The sequence below is a fragment of the Rhinolophus sinicus genome, linkage group LG02 (assembly GCF_036562045.2).
Source record: "Rhinolophus sinicus isolate RSC01 linkage group LG02, ASM3656204v1, whole genome shotgun sequence".
Taxonomy (NCBI): domain Eukaryota; kingdom Metazoa; phylum Chordata; class Mammalia; order Chiroptera; family Rhinolophidae; genus Rhinolophus; species Rhinolophus sinicus.
This window is the reverse complement of record NC_133752.1, coordinates 135,660,920-135,685,368: the sequence shown is the minus strand read 5'-3', so window position 1 is coordinate 135,685,368 and position 24,449 is coordinate 135,660,920. Positions and strand designations below refer to the sequence as shown.

At 37.1% G+C, this 24,449-nt stretch overlaps 1 protein-coding gene across 5 annotated transcripts in view; it reads left to right on the top strand.

Annotated features, from left to right (window-relative positions):
* Positions 1-6,238: 6,238 nt before the first annotated feature.
* Positions 6,239-24,449, top strand: part of CPSF6 (cleavage and polyadenylation specific factor 6) — a 29,441-nt gene continuing 11,230 nt past the window's right edge. For 3 of the 5 annotated variants that reach the window (XM_019748948.2, XM_019748947.2, XM_074325433.1), the window contains exons 1-8: positions 6,239-6,395; positions 14,318-14,527; positions 15,956-16,059; positions 19,369-19,514; positions 20,425-20,598; positions 20,730-20,840; positions 21,281-21,785; positions 24,013-24,128. In XM_019748948.2, the coding sequence (XP_019604507.1) occupies positions 6,336-6,395; positions 14,318-14,527; positions 15,956-16,059; positions 19,369-19,514; positions 20,425-20,598; positions 20,730-20,840; positions 21,281-21,785; positions 24,013-24,128 (1,426 nt within the window). In that variant the 5' untranslated portion in view covers positions 6,239-6,335. The remainder of the gene's footprint in view (positions 6,396-14,317; positions 14,528-15,955; positions 16,060-19,368; positions 19,515-20,424; positions 20,599-20,729; positions 20,841-21,280; positions 21,786-24,012; positions 24,129-24,449) is intronic. The other 2 variants (XM_019748951.2, XM_019748949.2) reach the window with 1 other exon arrangement.

Below are 24,449 nucleotides of genomic sequence, written 5' to 3'. Positions count from 1 at the left end.
CAAGACCTCCAGTATATGCCTGAAACTGAGGATAGTACTGAGACTTCATATATACATATATATATATACACACATATATATATGTGTATATACATATATTATGTTTTTCCTATACATACCTATGATAAAGTTTAATTTATAAATTAGTCAGTCAGAGATTAACAATAATAAAATTGAACAATTTAACAATATACTGTAATAAAAGTTATGTGAATGTGGTCTCTCAAAATATCTTATTCAACTGTACTTTTCACGTAAAGGAAGCACTTTATGGCTTCTCTTTGGCATATCTGAGTTGCTACCATCACTACTCTTGTGCTTTGGAGCCATTATTAAGTAAAATAAGTGTGACTGGAACACAGGCATGTGATAAAATGACAGTCAATCTGCGGACTGAGACAACTACCACATGCCTAATGGTGAGAGCGCACAGTGTGGATGTGCTGGGCAAAGGGGAGATTCACATGGCAGGCTGGCTGGAGGAAGATGGGGAGATTTCATCACAGTACTCACAACGACATGCAACTTAAAACATGAATTGTTTACTTCTGGAATTTTCCATTTTATGTTTTCAAACTGCAATTGACTGCAGGTGACTGAAACCATGGAAAGTAAAACCATGGAGAAGGGGGAAACCACTGTATTCCCTTTCCAGGCTTTCTCCACGGTCTGGCTATCCTGAAGGCTACAGCAGAGTCAGGTGACCTTCGCCTACAGTTACAGATTTCTCTCTGAGCTTTAATAACCGATTGTTTCTTTGTCCCTTCAGGCTTACCCGACAGTGCTTTGTCATCTTTTATTAGTTTCTCTTAACCCTGCCCACAGCCTCATAAATAAATTCTCCTTCATTTTCCCTGCTGAGTGTGCCATCTCTCTCCTGCCAGGTTCTGACTGACACATCTTTCCAGAGAATTCCAAAGTAACATCTGTGCTTCTAAGGACTACCAGCAACCTCATCTCCCACACTGTACATATACTTTCTAATTTGATTTGATGCTTATAAAGCATTCATCTCGGGACTGGCACATACCATGTTTCCCCGAAAATAAGACCTAGCGAGACAATCAACTCTAATGCATTTTTTGGAGCAAAATTAATATAATTAGTATATACTATAAGACCCGGTATATTATATTATATTATATTATATTATATTATATTATATTATATTATATTATATTATTATATTATATTATATTATATTATATTATATTATATTATATTATAGATCTGGTCTTATATTATAGTAAAATAAGACCGGGTCTTACATTAATTTTTGCTCCAAAAGACTCATTAGAGCCTATTGTCCTGCTGAGTCTTATTTTCAGGGAAACGTGGTATTACTATGTGTTCAATAATTGTTGACTTCTTTCTATTTCTCTCATCCTCAACCTGATATTTCATTTGAGGTAGATATTATTATCCCTATTTTTTAAAACAGGTCTTGTTGAGGTTAAATAACTCTTGCCCAAAATGGCACAGTTGGGTATCACATGACAGAGTTGTGTATTAAACCACGATCCGTCACTTTGCAGCTCACTATGCCACTTCTCACTACATTATAATTTTATTTACATTTGTATTGCTCATTACTACCTACTACAGTGGCCACTGCACAGTAGTTGCATTAAAAATATTTGTTGAATAGTTTGCTGAAATGAATAAATTCTGTCATTACACATTTATTTAATTGTATAAGTTGTAAGAAAAAATAAACAGTATAATTACTAATTTTGAGTCCCATTAGCTCCACTAAAAAGCAGTTTTTGATATTGAAAAATACTTCCACTCATATTAATGTTATTGTATTTTGCTGAAGTCCAGCCCTTCACATGCACCTTGTATTTCAATTTCGCCTTCAGTAATTTTCAGGACAAATCATTAAAAACACAACAACAAACACATTTTACAAAGCACAAAATAAGACCACTTGTAACAAACCATACACTTTAAAACCATGACGAGAACTATTTATTTTTTTAAACACATGCTCACACTGTGCTGGAAAATGGTTATTTTAAGAAAAAAGTCTGGGGACCACAGGGCTCAACTATGGTCTTCAGTGTATTAGAACCAAAGTCATGTTCCTACAGAGATGATGGCATTGATTTATTTGAAGTGAGATCGATAGCATGTGTTAACTATTTATGGATTATGGATTTTCCCCAATCATCAGGCCTTTGTCTACATGTTGTCATACCATAGGTGAAATGTGTTAGACAACTTTTGGGATGTCTGCTTAGCTCAAAGCAACCTTCTCTCACGGAAAATTCTCTACCCTTTCCTAACTCACAAAGTCGAATTCCTAAGCCATGTTCTTACTCTGTGACCCCCATCCCCTTCGACAAACTTCATTGGGCTAGGAGTAGATTCCTATGAAAACTGAACTGATCAATTGCTTTATCCTTAGATTTTTGCAATTGAAACTAACACAGATGGCCATTTTCTTCAATGGTGGAGATCTGAACTCTGGAATTGATGTTGCAATTGTCGCATAGCCACGTGCAAGGAAAGGAGAGTTCCTCAATACAGAGAAGTAGATGTACAGAGAAGCTTAGAAGGCCAGAAGCAGATATAGCGATAACCTTAGGACATTATTTACCTCTTTTCTAACCTCTTGACTACTCTTCTTAAATATTTTGATTTTATATTGTTTATACTGTTAGAGTGATGTCATTGTGGAAAGGGTCCAGAGCCAAAGAATGTGAGAAAGACAAGGAAAAGGACTCTCCTTTAGAGTCTCCAGAAAGAACACAGCCCTGTGAACACCTTGATGTTAGTCCAGTGAGATACATTTTGGATTTCTGACCTCCACAACTATAATAAATTTGTGTGGTTTCAAGCCACTAAATTTGTTACAGCAGCAATAGGAAACTAATGCAGGTGGGCTAGAAGGAAGTTCTGCTGCAACAGTTAACATACCATTGTCGAATTCCTCCCAAGGCACTTTGGACTTTCAATTCTATGTAGGTTTGAATAATAGAATTTCAGAACTGAGAGGGACCTTCATGGATGACTTGAGGGAAAGGACTACTCTTAGGTTACTTGGCTAGTCAGTAGTAAAGCCAGGACAAGAACTCAAGTCTCCAATCTTTCATCTGCGTACATTAATGATGATAAGATGTCTAACAAAGACGTTGGTGCATGGAAGGTAGTCAATAAGTGGTGGAGTGTTTTGTTGTTGTCATTATTATGCATTTTTGGTCATCTATAATAATATTTCATTTTGTAAACATCGTCAAGTAAGGAGGTACCCTGTGCTAAAGAACCAAAAATTCAGCTGAGTAAGTTTAGGGACCTACTTGGCTTTACTGAATGACTTATGAATTGCACAGCATCCCATCTAGAAAAAAGAAAGGTGCTCCAGGAGCTGTATAAAATGGATGGCTTTTATATGTAGAAATGAGTGGAGGAGAAAACGTTAAGAGTGAATCATTAAGGGCACCTCTTCTTAGCAGAAGGCAGGGGGTCTTATCAGATAGATTACCTCACTAGTGGTAACCAGGAAATTCCAGACTGATTGGTTTAAAATTCCACTCCTGAGAGAGGCTGAAACTGCAATTAAGTTAGGTATTATTAAGTCATGGTAGGGCTTACTAAAAGTGACTTCTTTTTAACACCTGAAACAATATTTTAAAATTATCAAAAAGGTAACCAGGGAGTGAGTGAGGAATCACCTGGTCAAAAAGCAGAAGAGGATTGGGTTTATGCATTCAGAGTGCTTTTGCCCTGGGAGACATTTTTAGATTATTCAAACGATATGGTTGAGAGGTGGAGCTGCACTTTTGACATCTAGGGGAACAAAGTATAGAGTCTAGGACCTGCCAAGAGTGGTGACTCTGGTAAATCAGGTTTTGGGCTGGTCCTCAAAAGGATAGCACCTGGGAGGTAAAGGCAAGCCAAACTAAATTAGTTTCCTCAAGGTTCCCAATCATCTGGATTTGTTGGTGTTCCAAGGTACCTGCCAGAAGAAAATGAAAATCCTTTATTTAAAAAAAAACACACATCATAAGTCTCACATTAAATTAAAATGTCAAGCACACAAATATAGTCAGGTAGCAAGACAACATGAGTGAAAATCAGCATGAACAATATACAACAAATAACTAGAACAAAAAGAACCAACAACAGACCCAATGGGACTCCAAATACTGGAATTATCAGTGACCCAGATCGTATACCAATGATACCTGCTACATTCAAAGAGATAAAAGCCAAGATTGACAATTTTGGCAAAGAATTAGATGCTAACACCATAGGAGAGAGAATTAGTAATATAGAAAATAGTCAGAAAAAAAATCTATTCAAAATGAAGCATACGAGATAAAAGGATAAAAAAATAAAAAGAGAAGGTAAGAGAAATAGTAAATAGTAAACAGAGAGGATCTAACATTTAATTGGAGGCATAGAGGAAAGAAGGAAGATTGGGGCAGAAGCAATATCTGAAAAAGTAATGACAGAATTTTTCAGAACTCAGGAAAGGCATCAATCAATGTATTCAGGAGGCCCAGTAAATCCCAAGCATTATAAATAGAAATATACTTCCAAACATATATAATGAAAGAGCAGAACACTAAAGCCTGAGAGAAAAAAATCTCAAAAGCAGCCAGAGGGGATAAACCCCCCCTGATAACCTTCAAAGAAACAGCTACCCTGACAGCTGACTTTTCACAGGCAACAACAGAAGTCAGAATCTGGAAATTAGTTTTAAGTACACTGAAAGAACATAAACTGCTTCTATCATCACATCTTCTCTGACTCTTATTTTCTTTCACTTATAAGGACAATTGTGATTACTTTGGGCCCACCAGAAAATCAAGGATAATCTCATCTCAAGATCCTTAATCATATCCCAAAGTCCATTTTGCAATGTAACATATTCACAGGTTCTGGGGAATGGGATGTGGCCATCTATGATGGGCCATTATTGTGCCCACCACATTATCCCAAAACTGTGCCCATCTTTTATCATGAGTGGCTGTTCTATGAAGCTCCATGGAAAAAGGAAATTAGTACAGTACTTCCAAGAAGCACAAGAAGATAGGGCATTTTGCATACTACCTCATTTAAAACCACCATCAACCTTCAACCTTGGCTAAGCAAATATTATTACCCTGATTTTAAGGATTCTAAGGTTGAACATGAGAGAAATTAGGTATCTTGACTGAGGTCACCTAGCTTGCAAAGAGTCTGACTAGAAATTTGTATCCAGATCACCAGATTGACGTCTATGACTCCACACTTTTTCCACCATACCAAGTACAGATATTGCTTGTATGAATGATTTCTGGCCAGTTCATATCTTGGGAAACAGACTCTAACTTGGTGGGTTTTTAAATGAATGAAAAAGAAATTAAAATGGGGGAGGGGGGTCAGGTTTCAAACTGGAACGACATCTTTGAAGTATGGGTGGCAAGAGTTTTTTCTTTACTGCAAATGGTTAAATCACTTTGATTTTATTAAAGCCTTTTTTCCCTCTTCTGTAAAACGAGATGTTTAGACCTAGTAACACCTTGGTTCCCTTCTCACTGGGATATTTTGTGATTGTAAGAGAGAAACCTCTTGCCTCAAGGAGCCTGCACCTTGTTGGGTGGGCTTTAAGCTGACCGCATGTAAGTCAGAGGTATCTGAATTATTCCAAAGAAAACGAACGTCAGCTCTAAGGAGGAAAAAATGAAGGACAATGAATGGGGGAAGAGATGAAAGATGACCTAAGACAGAGCCAGAAACATAAACAGCACGCAAATAACATAAGTAGCATGCAAATAACTCAAGCTAACCATCAACGGGTATCTGGCGTTTACAAGGCAAATGAAACTCTGCTCGGCTCTGAGTGGGGACGCAGGGGTAAGACCTTGTTCTCGCTCTCAAGGCGCTCATAGAATGCGAATTTACACTTCGCATTTAATCGTGCACATGTAACTCCCACCTTTCTCGAAGCCCTAGCTGTGAGAAATGTCAGAAACACTGGGAAGAGCAAATATTACAACACGTTTGCGTGTGCCTGGGGCAACGTGGAAACAGTCTCTGGAAACTGGGACGTCCCCCCGCCGCCCCCCCACCCGGCCCCGCTCTCGCCTGCAGGCCTAACCCAGACACACAAAAGAAACTGCCTCTACCCTCAGGGACGCAGTTTTTCTTCCAGGCCCGCCGGCTGGCGGGGTTGCAGGGGAGACCGCTGCCCCAGGCAGCCCCCAACCGCCCCCGCCTCATTCCCCCCAGGCCTCGGAAGTGACGCAGCGCGCCCCGCCCCCGCCGCCAGATCCGCTGCTGCTGCCGCGGCGGGCGGACCTGCAGGAGGCGGCGGCGGCGGCAGCGGCCGAGGCCGAGGAAAGATGGCGGACGGTGTGGACCACATAGACATTTACGCGGATGTGGGTGAAGAGTTCAACCAGGTACGTGAGGGCCCCAGGCCTCCGCCGCCGAAGCGGGCAGTGTTGCGGCCCGGACGCTGAGCCGGGCCAGTCGTGGGCTGCGAGCCGGCGCGGCTGCAGACCGTGCGCCCTTGCCGCCCGTGGGCCGTGCCGCCCGGCTCCGGCGCGGCGCCCCTCTCGCCCCTCGTTCTACCGCGACGTTTCGCAGGCCGAGGGCGGTGCGGCCAGCCGCGGGGGCCCAGAGCGCGGACGCGGGCCGCTGTGCAGCCGCCGTCGGCCCCTCCCTCGCCGCTACCTCGCCTCCCATTGTTAGCGGCGGCGGGCGGGCGCTTCCCGCCGCGCTAGGCCCGGGCAGTGGGGCCGCGTGTGTGTGGCGGGGGTTCAGCACGGGTCGCTACCGCGCCCCCTCCCTTGCCGCCAGGTCAAGGAGCGAGCCCGGCGGGGCGCGCGCCGGCCCCCGCCTTTTCCCCGGCCTTGCCCGCCGCTCGGGCTCCGATTCCTGTCGTCGCTCCATTTTGTCTCCGTGTCCGCGCACGGTCGCCTCATGGAAGGCCGCATTCACCGCCCTTTGTATCCCGCGCGCCCGGTTTCCTGGGCCCTCCTGCTCGCGTTTGCGACAGGTTTCGGCGTGTCGCCTTTCTCCTCCTCTCCTCACACTTTCAGACGGCGGCTTGCATGTGGGCGCGTTTGCAACAAGTCCTTTGACTTTTGGCCCCATCTAGATCCTTTAAAAGTCGGTGCGCTGGGTCCTGCCTCGATGGTAGAGGGCTTGCAGTGCCTTTGAGGCCCAGTCGTTCTTGGCCTTTTTGATGAAAATACCTGTGGAGATAGGGGGTCTGGCCAAAAGGAAGACTTACAAGCGCGATGATTGAATGGAACAGAAAAGATGGTAGCTCACCTAGAGATCAATGGAGTGGTTAAAATAAAGAATGCCCACCTGAAATGCTTATGCTATAGTTTAAAAATAAAGGGTTGTAGATGTGACCCGATTTCCAAAAGCACAATGTTAGATACCCTCCGAGGGATCTGCTTTACATTTTGAAAGGGTGCAGAAAGTGAGAATGGCAGTGTTTTTCCGGTATCTCACAGGCCACCGTTGGCCTAGAACTAAGCCGCGGAGATATGATGTCTGATGTTGGGCATCCTTGCAAAAGATCTCGTACTAGAGCAGTGACGTTTAAGCTCTAAACCTGCTGTCCACATCTTTACTGTCTTTTATGTAGTAACACATTTTAAAAAATCAAATTGTGCCTAACTGCAGTGCACCTGAAAGCTTTATTTTTTATATTTTCCAGGTCCGTATGAGAAACTTAATCAAATTCTACTGATTAATCTGTTTGTTTCTTCCCTTCCGTTAAGGATCTTATTTGTGACTAGGGGCTCAGGATGTTGTTGTTTTTTAATTGCGCAAGCTAGTAGTAATCCTTACCGCTCTTTTTTTCAGGAATGACTTTGTGCCCCTGGTTTAAATATTAGAAACAAATTTTCAGTTAGCTTAAATGTTTCCTACTCTGTTAGAGACTGAATATGTTTAAATGTAACCCAGTGTAATCAAACGTCAAGCTTTAAAATTATTGTTTTTATTGTGCTTATATTTTGAACATATGATGCCTTAATGGTGTCAGTGACAAATTAGAATATTCTCTTGAGTGCTAAAGTCAGATTCTAATGCTTTTAAGTCGGACAAATACTTTCAGGAATTTTTATTTATCAAATGAGTATAACATTTCATGCAAAAGAGGGCCATACCTGCAAGTAAAGGAACAATTAAGTATTCAAATCTCTTTTCATTAGCTTTACTTGCAAGAATATACATTTGCTTTGCCTTTCTACCCACAATAAAGGAAAAATTGGTGTGCAATTTTAGAAGTTGAGCTTTCTTTAGGACCTGTCCATGAAATATATTTTAGGCTTTCATAAACTAAATTTGGGGTTGGCATTTCTCTATTCCATATCGCTGGATGAAATGATACATGCTTATCTCTGTGCTGTAACTAGTGCTTATCTCTGTGACTGAGCAGGAGGTAAGATGAGATTAGAATTTTGTGGCCCTGGTGAGGAATTTACTCCATATGGTTCTTTTTAAAATGTAACTGAAAAAAAAATTTATTTTCAATAAAAAAAATAAAATGTAACTTTTTGTTGACTTGTACCAATAGCATTATATCTAACACATAGTTGTATAATTTTACCAGTAAAATATTTGTACTTTTGGATAGATTAATGGGGGAATTAAATAGAGGCTTTGTTTTGTTATTTTGCATGTCATTGGCCTTTGTACTCTATTGCTTGCTGTAGCAATTCCTGTACAAAATATGGCCAAAACAAGGTTCATCCTGTTTTTTCAAATGTTACTATTATTGAAATAGTTTTCTGAATTTTCATCAGAATTAGAGGCAACTACAAAGTTATTACTGATTAATTTGCACTCTATTAGCTGATGACCTTATTTGTATGTGTATAGTAAACATTCACTTTATTGTAGTTGAGTAAAATGTTTACTAAGTATAACCAGTCTTGATTTACTTTAGCTTCTAAACTGCTGTAAACATTTAAAAAATGTTTTGTTCTTTAATGTGAACTGCAGGTTTCATTGAATTTGTATACGTACTTTGAAATTTTCTGTAGAATATGTATTTCCCATTCTATTTTAAATGGTCGTACTTTCATGAAGCTTTTTTTTGAGTGTGTATTTTGGGAAAGCACAGTATAAAGTGTGATGGGGACAGCCGGGATAGCTCAGTTGGTTAGAGCCAGGTGCTCTTAACAACAAGGTTGCCAGTTCCATCCCCACATGGGCCACTGTGAGCTGCGCCCTCCACAACTAGATTGAAACAACTACTTGACTTGGAGCTGATGGGTTCTGGAAAAAACACACTTAAAATAAATAAAAGTTTTTTAAAAAAAGATGTGAGACATTCAGCTGTCTTAGAAGAAACTTTAATTTGGAGATGGGGTGAGAATAAGTTAATGAAGCTATAATAGAGTTCCTTTCTTCACCAGAAGAACTTAAGAATGGGAATAAAGCCGAAGGGGAGAAGGCACAAGGGACTGAGCTATTCTTTATGGGTGCTCTTTAGTTCTTAAATTGAAGGTCTTTGGATGTAACCAAATCGAGAACAGTTGCCCCAGTGGAAGGAGAATTTGAACTACTTCCAAACCTCTACATTACTTGAATTTGGAGTTGAGAAGAAAGCGGTTCTGTTTTAGCCTTTAGTGTGTATCTGTTCAATTTGAACTGGGATTTGTACTCAAATTATTGTTAATAGCCTAATAATTAATAATTATAGACTTTTATTTTGACCAAAACTAAATAAAATTTAAAACTCAATTTTTCAAAATACATTTCTTGAGTATCTGTTTTATGCCAACAAGGAGGGATGCAAAGTTTCGGTAGTCTCTACCTTTAGAGTGCACTGTAGTGTGGGTGAGAAACACCCACGTAATTATAACACAGACAGGTTGTGTATTGTAGAATCCACTCCTTTATATGTACCTTTATCTGTAGAATTTTTGCTGGCAGGGAAGAGGAAAGTCCAAAATTTTATGAACTTCAGGAAAGCTTGGACTGTATGCATTGAAATAGTGTGTATTTTGCTTGTTTGGAAATCAGAAGCTCTTAATGTAGAATTTAGTTACTGATCTGTCTGGCAGTGGGTCACTGTAACAGTGCTGCTTTCTGACCACCAGCTTGAAAATGGAAATGTATATAGGTAGTGGCTGGAAAAAAATTCCCTTAGAAGTTAATCTAGACATTCACCTAGACATTCTTATAAATCAGCTTGCCTTTATTTCATTAGTTATATTTTATATTTAGTGATTATGTATCTCTATCCAGTTGTCTAGCCAGTTTTGGAAAATACGTTTATTAGACAAATCAGTGAAACCTTATTTCTGATAAATTTATATTTAATAGAATACCCTGTAAGATAAGTCTGTAAGGACAACAGTTTAGTGGTTACCAGAGGGTAAAGGGGGACGGGGGAGGGTGGTGGTGGTAGAAGAGGGTAAAGGGGGTCAAATATATGGTGATGGGAGGAGAACTGACTCCGCGGAGGTGGTGAACACATAACGCCAAAAAAAAAAAAAAAGTCCAAGGTCAAGAATGATGAAGTAGGTAGAGATTGATTCAGAAACTTGGGTAGAAATGTTTAGAGGAGCTAGAACTCTTCTCACTCAATTTTATTATTTATGAGTGTAGTCCATTCAGCTGCCAGTGAAAGTCCACTTTGGTTTATGTGGAATGTTTTCAGTACGAAGTTGGCTTCCTTACTATTAGTTGAGCTTCTTACAGGAATTGCAAACTAATTTTAATATCTCCCCAGAAAATAGCTAGACGAAATCAGAAAATGATTGTATTTTCTAAAAAGATACATATGTGTTATATTATCTGATACTGGATTTTGTGTGCTATAACTAGTATTTGTCTTCCTTGGTATAGAGTGCATTTTGTAAATGGAAGATGCAACTTTTCCCCCTGCATATATTTCTCTAAATGGAAATGACTATTAAATTCCTTTCTTTTTTTTTTTTTTTTATGATTAAATAGAGGGGCTTTGAAACAAATGGCCTTTGCTGTGCCATTGTTGGTAGTATCATCTCGTGCAGGAATGGTATTACTGCAATTTTAGGACCAAAAGCAGTGTTGGGCTGGTCAGGAAGAATGAAGAGTATACTACAACTATACCATGGTCATCCCTATGATGGTATTCAGTATATACAGTATGTCTGTGATATTAAAATTTTATGGGAGGTAATTAGGGGAAACTATGTCTAAAAATAACTCCTTGGAGGGAAGGGGAGGGTGATAATGAAAATAAAATGATTGAGAAACATTGTTTTTAAAAGTAACTAATAGAATTTTGGTTACTATCCATGTTATTTTTAAGTGTTTTCTCTTGGCCACAGCTATGTGTACACCATGTAGAACATAATCTTGAAGTATACGATCTTGAGAGGATACCTTACCTTTAGAGTGATTGTAGTTGATTTAGAATGTAAGAAAAGAAAAAAATTACTCAATAGATTTTTAAATAAACCCTAAGCGCTGTTAATTATTGGAAGTTATATATAATGCGCAGCTCTATTGAGCTACTGTGAAAAGTAGATAGTTGAGATTGTGCAGCATTTGGTATCTAAAATTATTAGAGGAGTAATGTTGATATTTTCTTGTTTTTTGAATGCCATTAAAATTTCCAAAAGGTAATAATTGAAAAGACTCTTTACGTAGTAGAAGCTGACATTGTTGACCATTTCTCTTTAACAAAGTAGAAACCATTTTTTTTGTTTGTTCAGTAGACTTTCAGAGTTCACTTTCTTTGTATATGACCTGTGACGTACATTTTGCAAAATTTCAGAATATGGGTGTTTCCCCCCTTTTAAAGTGGGGACAATAAGTAGGTTGTGTTCTGTATTTTTTTTTTTTTTTTTAATGTGGAGAGTAGGTGTCGTATGCTGAAGCTGAAAAGACTACTGATACTACAAAAGAACGTGTGCTTTGAGTTATGTTTTTATAATGGTAGCAAATGTATTTAGATTCATTAATATTTTTTCACCACGACCAAATGCATACCGTTGGGGCTAGAAGTACAGGCTGTGGCCTTGGAACAGAGCGAAGCTAACTAGTCCTCATGGAGATCAAACCCCAGGACCATGGTCTCAATTAGCATCATACTTCAACCAATTGGAAGCAGTCCAACTACCAGACAATCTGGCTGATCCTAAATATTGGTAGAATCATATCAATATGGAAAATTGGTTGATGTCAACATAGGAATTCATGGACGGACAAAAATAGTAAGTGATTGTGATCACCAGGTTAGTGTAGCTGCAATTATGCTTGTAAATTATTGTCTACTTATGTAAACATTTTCCTAGATTTACAACCAATGAAAAATCTAATAATGTGTAAACTTGTTTGGTGAAAGTATACATTTAAATACTTTTATTTTAGTCCTGCTATTAATAACCCATGCATTCTTTTTTACTCTCCCTCAGACCACATGTTGTGATTATAGTCTCTGCTGAGGAGGATGGAAACACAGCTCCCTTTGAATAATAATTATTATTATTATAATTCTACTTGACGTACAGAACTGGATTGCAAGAGAGTTTAAAGTGCCCACTACCCTTTCTGGGATGCTTTTTAGTAATTTTAAGTGTGTTGAACCACTGCTGCAACTACGTCACGTGAAGCTTCAGCTACACTGAAACTTCATAACAAAACTCACCCTCCTTTTTTCTAATTTTTACTTTCACTGCAATTTGAGCATGTTACTTTGTTTAACAAAAACTCAGTTCTGAAAGATTATTTTGGTGTTGCTGTACAAGCAAAATTAATGGATTATTCAGTGACTTCTGGTCTGCCCATTGCTAAAGATGGGTTTGTTCTCTGACTTAACCTTGAGATTTTGAATCCCTTATTAAATAAGCCTTACATTCTACCTCATAACAAAATTGTTATGTAAAGATTTTGTTATATAGTTAGTAAATTGGTTAGCTCTGTTATGCATAAGATTATCTGAAGATGACGTCACAGATTTCAGGACCCTTTGGCTATGTGTATAAATGGTATTTCCCCTTCTAGGATTTTTCTTTTTAAAAAAATCTGACTTTGGCTCCCTTCTGAATAACAAAACAGCAGCTCTGTTCCTTCGGGGGCCTATAATAATACTTTGTTGATCTGTTTACAATTAAATGATTGCTTCCTCTGGGTCATTCTCTATCCATGTAATAGTCAATCTCTAAAACTACCAGCTCCTTTTTACATGCCATTTGTATAACAATTCATCCTTTATAGATTGTATTAATGGGAGAGGATGTGAGTTATGGCTGAATTCTAAGTTTGTTGTTTTGTAACTAATTGCCTCTCTATTATCTCAAATATTCTATATCATAAGAATAAAATACGTCACATCAATTTAAGTACTTAGTGGTGGGAAAAGGGAGGAAAATGAAAATGGTTTCACTTCTGTAGGCTAGCTTAGCCTGTGGCCCAGTAATGGTACCACAGGCAATGTAAATGGTGTTGAGTGTTCTGCCAATACCTGCATTTTCTTGGGCTTATTTACAAATTAAACCCTCCTTATTCCATTTTTTCTCCTCTTTACATATGTTTCTTTTCCGTTTTCCTTTTCCTTGCTTATTTACGCATGTAAGTGGCATTCACTAGCATTGCATTAATTCAGCTGGTGACAGTGGCAAAGCTTTACTGCCAAATCCTTGTTCACATCTTTTTTCTCTTGCTAATTGACTAGATGTCTGAGAAGTCAGGTAAGCATTAACTCTTCGTTGACTGGGAATAATACAACTGTCGATAGATACTAATTTGTATAGTTTTAAGTGTGTTTTATTTTTTTTCCCTTGTACCTTTGTTATGACATTTGGAATTATTTACTTACCCACATTTCCTTATTCCCTGTGGCTCAGCTCACTGCTTTTTTCTAAAACTAATAGCTTTCACAGGGTTGGGAAAGAAGATCCTGATATATCACAGAAAATAATAGTTGTCCTTTTCTCTTTTTCTGCAGTTAAATGCTAAAGATTTGTAATGGCTCTGATTTCTGTGATAATTTTGTATCAATTTTCTAAAGCTTATCTATTTTTATTAATTCTGGTGTTACTACTTTTACTTTAATAGTATTTTACTTCCAAGAAAAGTTTTACATTATTAATTTTGCCTCCATATCATTCTTTTCCCAGAGGAACATTATTTTCTATATTACAGTAAAATTGTGGGAAAATAGAATTCTTTGGCTAGAAATTCACTTTACGGGCACTGTTCAAGAATACATGTATGGCATAAAGTGTAAGATTTGTATCTATACCTTTGGGCCTTTTTCTATCTTCAACCAGATTTTTAAAACAAAAAATGTTGAATTTGTGTTCAAATCTTAGTAGTAGTTTGACTATTGTATAACTAGAGCGTTATTTCTGTATCTCAGGAAGCTGAATATGGTGGGCATGATCAGATAGATTTGTATGATGATGTCATCTCTCCATCTGCAAATAATGGAGATGCCCCAGAAGACCGAGATTACATGGATACTCTCCCGCCAACCGTTGGTGATGATGTGGGTAAAGGAGCAGCACCAAATGTTGTCTATACATATACTGGAAAGAGAATTGCATTATATATTGGAAATCTAACATGGGTAAGTAAACTTAGCATATGAATTAAATTATTGGTAATTGATTTTGAGCTGGTCCAGATAACGTTTTTCTCCAGTTTTATAAAATAAGAATTTGAAGTTACGAGATTGGTGGTTCTATATGCTTGCTCGTGCAATGAGGAGGGCAATAAAAGTATCTTTAAAACATTATAAATTCAGATCTTCTAGTTTTGAATTTTGTAGTCATTCAACTTATTTTGGTAGAGATTTCAGTTAAATATATTCAATTATTTTTATCGTCAAATCAATTATTCTTTTTACCTTACTATTCCTACACTTCAGCTATCCCAATTTTACGAAAAAAACAAACAAACAAAAAAAAAAACTGCTTACATAAGGTCTCAACCAGGATTCAGAACTGTAAAAGGAGAGAAAGAGACAATATGACTCTTGGTCTAAAAAACGTTTCAATATCTAATCCATGTTATGGGCTTGTTGAGTTTAATTTCTGCTCTTAAATTTGAAATCTGATTTACGGAAATATTGTTATATATATTGTATTGTAATTTGAGTATATGAGACTAAAATTAGTGTTTGGGAGATTCATTAACTGGATGTTCAGTGTATCTATAATTTTATTAGCATTAAATCTTAAATATGCATTAGAGCAGTGCTACAGAATATTTACATCTTTCCACTATATGCAATAATGTTTCTAAGTAAAGTTTTAAAATTGTGTAGAAATCAAAACTCATCATTCTTTCCCATCCTTAATAGCATTTTAAATGTTTCCATTTAAAAGAAAACTAATTAAACGAATTGAGTGATCTACCACCCGGTCTGAGCAATTTTTTACAATATTGGAGACAGGAGTATAGTTATGGAGAGTGGTTGCTAAGTAAGACTTTGAATCTTACCTCTCCATCTTTTAGTTTGTGACGTTAGACAAGCACTTTAACCTTTCTATTGCACCACATGTAAAATAGGAATAGTAATAGGACTTGTACGTTATTAAGAGTTAAATATTTGATATAAAGTACATGGTAGGTGCTCAATACATATGTTTCTTTTTATCTTATGTTAAAGCATAAGATGGAATTTATTTCCCCAAATAGTTTCCTTTAAAGAGAGGAAGCCCTAAGTGACATTGGTTTTATTGAAAACTTAAAAGCATAGCAGTTTATAAAGTTGGAAAAGAGCAGAACTTTTTAAGAATAAAAAAATACATATATCTGATCTCCAAGAGTTTGTATCTTCTGATTTCCGAAACGTAGCAAGGGATGTAGTTAAGTCCTCAGGTGCTTTTTTGCTGTTTAAAAATTGGAGACTGACTTGCAGTAATTGCACTTTGATTTTTCCCTGAGTATTAATTTTCTCCTGTTTATCCTGAGTTTACCCTTAAAAACTAAATTGAAGCAATAGGAATCTTGGATATGGTTTGATGGTTGATGGGGGGGAAATGTCTTGCAGTGGACAACAGATGAAGACTTAACTGAAGCAGTTCATTCTTTGGGAGTAAATGATATTTTGGAGATAAAATTTTTTGAAAATCGGGCAAATGGCCAGTCAAAGGGGTAAGAATTTTGTTTTCATTCTTTTTTTTTTTTTTTTTTAGTGTAAGTTAGTAGCTAGTGATTATAATTTTGGGGGGGTGTTTCCTGAAAGTTAATGCTGACTACATGTGTGTAAGATGCTTTAGTATCCACGTTGGCAGGAGGTTCCTGGACAGATTCATACTCATTTCACTTGCCCTGTGATCTAGCTAATTTTCCTGAGTTCCATGTATGGTTGAAATAACAGTTTGAAGAAGTGTTACTTACTATCCCTGTGCTTAAGGGATGCAAGAAGATGAGCAACTGGAGAATGGGAATAACATGGATATTTTGCTTAATTTTTAAAAACTATTTATACAAATGTGGTAGGGTCATTATAGGAATGTTATAAAATACTGATATAGAAAAGAAAAGGCCACAATCTCACTATCCATAGATGAACACTCTTAACATTTTAGTGAATATACCGTATTTTGCCATGTATAATGCGCACCCACGTTTTTGGCCCAAACTTTTAGGGAAAAAACTCTTGTTTTAATTGTTTAATTCAAATTTTTATTTGTTTACATTTAGGTACTTGTTTTTTGTATTATAAAGGAATTTTAGCATTTTTAACATATGGTACAAGAAGTTTTATGTAACAAATTACAAAACACAAGAGCCAACGTACAAGGAATTAATTTTATGTACAGGTAACAAATTTACAATATTTACGCATCATAGAAGGCCAAGAACTCTTCCTCATTGCAAGTTCATCATAAGTTCAACAAAACCAATTGTATTCCAGGGTATTATTTTGCATACAGATATCATTATTGATTTCTAGAGTTACACTTTTAACTCATAGGCATAAATAAAAGAATTAAAAACATTTATATAGATACGGAATTAGTACTACCCATATATAATGCACATCCTTATTTTTCCCTCACACACAAAAAAAGTGTGCATTATACACGGCAAAATACAGAACTTTCAGGTTTCTTCATAGGGCTTCCTATGTTTATTGCAAAAAAATGAATAAAACAGGATTGTAACTCGCATGTTTTGTAACATGTTTGATACAGGAGTAAAACAAATATTTATCAATAAATACACATCTTCTCTAATTCATTATAACCTTGTATGCTACTGTAATTTATTTTACCGTTCGTATTTTTGGTTATTTGGGTGATTTCAAGTTTTTACCTATTACAAATAATGTTACAGTAGGCATCATTTTATATAAATCTCTTGAATTTTTGCTACACCCTCCTACTTGGTGTTCCTGCTTTCACTGCAATCCCCTAGAGTCTATACTACACATAATAGGAGTTGAAAAAAGTGACATCAATATTTGCTCAGAGTCTTCCTATCTCAGGGTAAAAGCCAGAATGTTTACTGTGGCCCACAAGGCACTGTGTGATGTTTCCCCACCATCTCTTTGACCTTATCTTTTTCCACTCTTTACCTCCTTATGTTATTTCACCCACTTTAGTCTCTTTGTTGTTCCTCAAACATATTCCTAGTTAGGACCTTTACACTAGCTGTTTTCTCTTGGTTATTTTCCCCCAAAACGTCCACGTGGATCTCACTTCATTCAAGATGGTTTAAGAATCCCCTCCCTGACCATCCTGTGCAAAATAGCACCTTCTGCTCCCGTTACACTGTTTCCTTTATTTTTTTTTCTTTATGATGGTGTATTTTATTTGTTTATTGCCTTGTCTCCCACTAGACTGTAAGTTTTACGAGAGCAGGGATTTTATTTTGTTCACTATTGTATCCCTAGCCCTAGAATGTTGCCTGGCATGTAGGAGATGGTGCTCAATAAAGATTTGTTAGATTAATGAATTCATTAAATTGTTTCTAAATGTTGTGACCCAAGATAATCTTGAGTCAAACTGGAATTTGTTGACCAGAATAAGGGATCTATCTAATGGACCATTTTGAATGTTAGGGAGAAAAAGGTTCTAAGCTCCTAAGAGCACTTCTGATAATAATCTAGAATATCCTATAACTGTACAAAATTGGTAATCATTCATTCTTTGTTTTAAATGTAGTTTTCTTAATTGGAATATTCACATACCATCAAATTCACCCTTTTAAATGTGCGATTCACAGGTGTTTAGTATATTTACAAAGTTGTGCAACCATTGCCACTACCTCATTGAAGAACATTTCATCATCCCCCAAAGAAATCTCATACCCATTAACAATCTGTCTCTATGGATGTGCCTTTTCATTGTAAATGGAATCATACAATATGTAGTCCCATGTGACAGACTTCTTTCACTTAGCCTAATGTTTTTAAGGTGATCCATGTTGTAGCATGTATCAGTACTTTTTATGGCCAAATAATACGCCATTAATTGAATGTACCCCCTTTTTAAATTTCATCCATCATTTGATGGACATTGGGGTTGTTCCCATTTTTGCTATTATGAATATTCATGTACTAGTTTTGTATGAACATGTATTTTCAATTCTGCTAAGTGTGTGTGTGTGTCTGTCCAGAGTAGAATTATTAGATATGTTAACTTTATATTTAACTTTTTGAGGAACTGCCCGATTATCAAAATGGCTGTGCCATATTACATTCCCATCAGCAATGTATGATGGTTCCCGTTTCTCCATATCTTCACCAACCCTTTTTAATTGTCTTTTTCATTTAAAGCTACCTTAGTGGGTGTGAAATGGTATCTCGTGGTTTCATTTTGTGATTTTCCTGATAGTGAATGATGTTGAGCATCTTTTCACAGTGGCATTCGTAATAACCGAAAAGTGAAAACAACCCAAATGTCCAGCAGGTGATGAGTGGGTTTTTTAAATGTGGCATATCTGTATAATGGAGTATGATTCAGCCATAAAAAAATTCAGTACATATACATAATGCCACATGCATAAACCTTGAAAACATTGTGCCAAGTGAAAAGCCAGTCACAAAGGACCATTTATTGTTTGATTCTATTTATATGAAATGTCCAGAATATGCAAATCTGTAGAGACAGAAAGTGGATTAGTGGTTGTTTAGGGTTGGGGGATGGGAGGAAGTGGCGTGACAGCCAGTGGGAATGGAGTTCATTTTGGAGTGATAAAAATGTTCTAAAATTGATTGTGATGATGGCTGTAAAACTAAATGTACTGAAAACACTGAATTGTACACTCATGAGTGGGTTGTGTGGTATGTTATTTAAAAAGTTAAAGATGAAAGTTTGAACTATATAGTTTTAATTTATGAAATATTTTTAGTTCTCTTAGATAAAATTAAATTCAGGCCGTTTCCTTTATAATAACAGTAGCATTATTAATCTCTCCTCACTTTCTACCCTCACCCCTTTAAACATCTTTTAGGTTTGCCCTTGTTGGTGTTGGATCTGAAGCATCCTCAAAAAAGTTAATGGATCTGTTGCCTAAAAGAGAACTTCATGGTCAGAATCCTGTTGTAACTCCATGCAATAAACAGTTCCTGAGTCAATTTGAAATGCAGTCCAGGAAAAGTAAGCAATCTCTCTGAGGCTTTTATTAAAAGATATGCATTTTTACCAGTGTTGCTAACATTTGTTAGATGTCATACTGGAGAAGTCATCTTAATATTTAGCTTGTTGGAGAATCCATTTTAGAAAGTCCATGCTTTGAATTTGATTTATTTACTGGTTATGACTGGTCCTGTGTACTGGAAACCTACTCCCATTTTTCTCTAGGTGTCACAAACCCAATACTATTCAACAGTGTGCAAGTTCTATAGCCCTGCCATTCTTGTCCTGTCATTCCCATCCTAGAGAAAGGAAGAAACTACATTCTAATCCTTAGATTGAAGGAAACTTATGTGGATGTGTGTTATGGTGGGGGAGAAACCACTGATAACCAGAAAATATTCGTTGATTTCTGCTTGGCACCAAGACTTTTCACCACTTGGTAAAGTGAATATAGAAAAGATTTGCCATTACACACTTATGAATGTAGTCGCTTATTGAGATAAGATGGATGATCATGTAATTTACAGAAATTCAAGTGGTTGTTTTTCTTTTAATGTTTTAGCACTTAAGACTTAACTAAAGAATATGTTACAAAATTTAAATGATCTGTGCTTACTGAAATTCAGATTTCTGTTGGAGAATTTTGGTCTTGGCTGCTGCAGAGTACTACTACTGGTCTTTTGAAAGTAACTATTTACTCATTGGAAATACATTTATGCCTTATATTTTGAGACTTCAAAACAACTTAAATAGATGTGAATGTTTTCCTAATCAGTACTTCTTATGTAGTTTGGACAGGCCCAAGGCATCTATCTATAAGTTAATGTATAGTGTAAATGAATTTTGAGGTGCAATTGTTTCTAATAACAGTGGCTACGTTTCAGAGAACTATTTTAATAAATGCTATTTATGAGTATTTGGATGTTTGCAGCTACACAATCAGGACAAATGTCTGGGGAAGGTAAAGCTGGTCCTCCAGGAGGCAGTTCACGTGCAGCATTTCCACAAGGTGGTAGAGGACGGGGCCGTTTTCCAGGGGCTGTTCCCGGTGGGGACAGATTTCCTGGGCCAGCAGGACCAGGAGGGCCACCCCCACCTTTTCCAGGTAAAATTTTTTTTTTTAAATTACCATGGATATAATGTGTCTACCTAATACCTCTTTTCCTTTTCTCTCTTTTCAAGTAATGCATTATTAATGTGACTTACTCTCCTTGTTATGCTATTTTTGGAATCCAGGAAATTTGATCAAGCATCTTGTTAAAGGAACTCGGCCTTTGTTCCTGGATACTAGGATTCCATGGCATATGGGGCACAGCATAGAGGAAATACCCATTTTTGGCCTAAAAGGTCTTTATTTTTCTCCAAACTTGCTTGACTTATATATAGAATATTTACATCCGTCTTATTATCTTACCTCTTAAAAAATCCTTTCAAGACCATTTTTCCTTGTTTCACTTTCTAGCTTGGCATCAGAGTAGAATATAAGGTGGGTGATTTCACTGTAAGAAATGTGTTATGCTGAAAGATGGAAACTATCTCTAACTAAGCATTGTAATCTTTATTAAAGTTTTTGTTTTCAATAATTTTTCTTAAGCGTAAATTGATGTAGTTAAATTGTAAGGATATACTTCACTTTTGTAGTCGTTAGTGTAGCATTTACCATATGGGTTTTATTTAAAGAGAAAGAATCTTGGTCTATGAGTTATGCTTTAAAAGTATAATCTTGGCATAAAAGTTAAAATACCTTATTGAAGTGTGTTTTTTCTCTCTCCCCCTTTATTCCGTAGCTGGACAAACTCCACCACGCCCACCCTTAGGTCCTCCAGGCCCACCTGGCCCACCAGGTCCTCCACCTCCTGGGCAGGTTCTGCCTCCTCCTTTAGCTGGGCCTCCTAATCGAGGAGATCGCCCTCCACCGCCAGTTCTCTTTCCTGGACAACCTTTTGGGCAGCCTCCATTGGGTCCGCTGCCACCTGGTCCTCCACCTCCAGTTCCAGGCTACGGCCCCCCTCCTGGCCCACCACCTCCACAACAGGGACCACCTCCACCTCCAGGCCCCTTTCCACCTCGCCCACCTGGCCCTCTGGGGCCACCCCTTACACTTGCTCCTCCTCCGCATCTTCCTGGACCACCTCCAGGTGCTCCACCGCCAGCTCCACATGTGAACCCAGCTTTCTTTCCTCCACCAACTAACAGCGGCATGCCTACATCAGATAGCCGGGGTCCCCCACCAACAGATCCGTATGGCCGACCTCCCCCATATGACAGGGGTGACTATGGGCCTCCTGGAAGGTAAGTTAGAGTGGACCTTTGAAAGTAGGTTTGGTGTATTCGTTTGCTAAAAGATAGCCAACGCTCCATTACTGAGGTTTCTATAAAATGATAGCCTTTCCTCCATATATTTAATTTTCTGTATTATTTTCTGTTGTTAGAAGAGGCAGTATGATACAGTGAAAAACGTACAGAACCTGGTTGGGAGTAATCGATCTCTGCCACTTACATCACCATGTGGTTTAGGGCAAGTCACTAAATCTTGGGGATTTACTTCCATCATTTCTTAAGTTAAAAGAGGTTAATAAAGATAATTTATTATCTTAAAAAATTTATATAAAATAAAAATACAGTTTAAGGATAAAGGGTCATCATGTCTGCCATAAATAAGTAAGTAAGGTATAATTTCAGTGAGCAAGTAGAATCCTTAAGTTATTTTTAAGATTTTTAAATCTGAATCTCATTTATTAATTGATGACACTACACAGAACACTAAAGTTTCTTCATTGTTTTAGGAATCAGATCAGTTTGATAAGTGCTATAGATTATCTCATGCTGATTGGGAGTCCTGAGTAGCAAACTGCTAACTTTTCATTTTTGGGAACAATAATTTATAAGGATATTTGAGTACACAAAGGCTTGGTAAAACACAGACTTTATGGAAATTAAAATAATGGTGATCCTTAGAAAAAAGCTGAGAGGAAACTCCTGTAAAAACTGAGTGATCTCTTAGCCCCCTTCCAAAGTAATTAAAAAATTATCTATGTACTCTTCATAATTTGGAGAGCTGTATTTATAATCTCCAAGAAGTATTTGAATTTGCCCTTCAGTTTCTTTTGAGTTTATCATTTGATTTTGTATTCTTTAACTGTCAGTATTACTCTACTTTGTATTTCAGTTTGTCTGATAATGTCCTGTAGGATGGATTTGAACGTTTGCCTAATTTCATACAATTGCACAGGCCCCCAGCAGTAAATTTGATGTAAACAGAGTCTATTGACAGTTGCCTATCCATAGATGTCAGATCTTTGTGATTGCCAAAAATGCTTTGTTTTCTTTAGAAAAAAATGTTATACCTGCTAAGCTATAGTACAAATTTTCTCCTGGTCACTTTAATTTCAGTGAGCGATTACATATCAAGTGTTTACCCTTAGTGTATAGGAGTGGGTTAGGTGACTTAGTTTGACAGGATAAAATTGAGTCTCATATCCAGTGTCAGATTTTCAAGATTGAAATGGGGCTGCAGGGGGGTGTGGGGTATAATTGACTAGTTTTTATCGGGAAAAGAACTGATTATCTTACCTGGGATTTGTTTTCTTTTTTTTCTTTTTTTAGGGAAATAGGATGGACAAGTCAGCATTTAGTTGAACTCATACTTGGATTTTTGAACAACTTGTAATTTGGTTGGGTTGTTTATAAAGTTTTGGGAATAAAATTAACTTTGTAAGCAAGCAAAAGGTTAGATTAGTTATTTCCTTATTTCATTAGCGTGAACAGCTGGCTATTGCTTGCCTCAACTCAGTGTCCTACCGACTAGTAACTAAGATGGCAAAAAGTTTACCTTTTCCTGTACTGTACATGTGTACCTTTTTAAAGTTGTTAAGCAGCTTTAGAAAATCTTGGCATTTTATTTATTCTTTTTCAACAAATATTTACACTTACTTAGTAACTTTTATTTTCCAGAAACTCTTCTAGGGATTCGGTGGCAAGCAGGATCGTCTAAGATCTTGTCCCTCCTGAAATTCTATTAGTCAGTCATTTATTATCCTTCTGTGTGAGTCAGGCCCTATGCTTAGAGGATGCAAACATAAATGAAACCAAATTCCTGCTCTTGATTATGTAGGATGTATTTTTTTTGCAGTCAATGTTTTTTTGTTTATATGTACATTTATACGTATGTATATTTGTATGTATTTTGTACATGAAATATGAATATATATTCATCAAAACAATTATGTTTTTATATGACAGAAAAATATTATGTTGTAGATATGTAAATATATCATTTCTGACCTTTAGAAAGGCAAGATTTTAAGCTGCTATTTTATTTTAGCTATACGACAGTGGTGTAAGAAAATTTTGCTTAGATTTGTTCTCTTTGTAGGAGGAATAGCATGCTTCAATCTGGATAACTAACTACTAGCTCTAAGGCACTTGTCAAAAGCAACCAGTATGAATTGCTTTATATTGTTAAAACTAACTTAGAAAATTTGTTGAGTACGATATAAGATTTATTTTGATTTTATAGGGAAATGGATACTGCAAGAACGCCATTGAGTGAAGCTGAGTTTGAAGAAATCATGAATAGAAATAGGGCGATCTCAAGCAGTGCTATTTCAAGAGCTGTGTCTGATGCCAGTGCTGGTTTGTAGATTTCCTTCTGTATTAATATTTCTTATTTATGTTATTAGGAATGACCTAAAACTTAAGTACAGTCTTGAAGATTGATCATTTACATATAGTAGTGATTTTTATATTCCCAAGTCATTACCTGTACTTTTTAAAATGCATTGAAGAAAGTTGTTTGTCACAGTGTAATGGAAAGATCCCCAATTTAAAAATTTTAGGTGTAGATTTAAATCTTTGCCCTGATATTTAATGGCTGAGGAACCTTATGGCAGCTCATTTATTATCATATTTACAAAATGATACCTGCTTCACACAGCTTTAATAATAACAAATTGT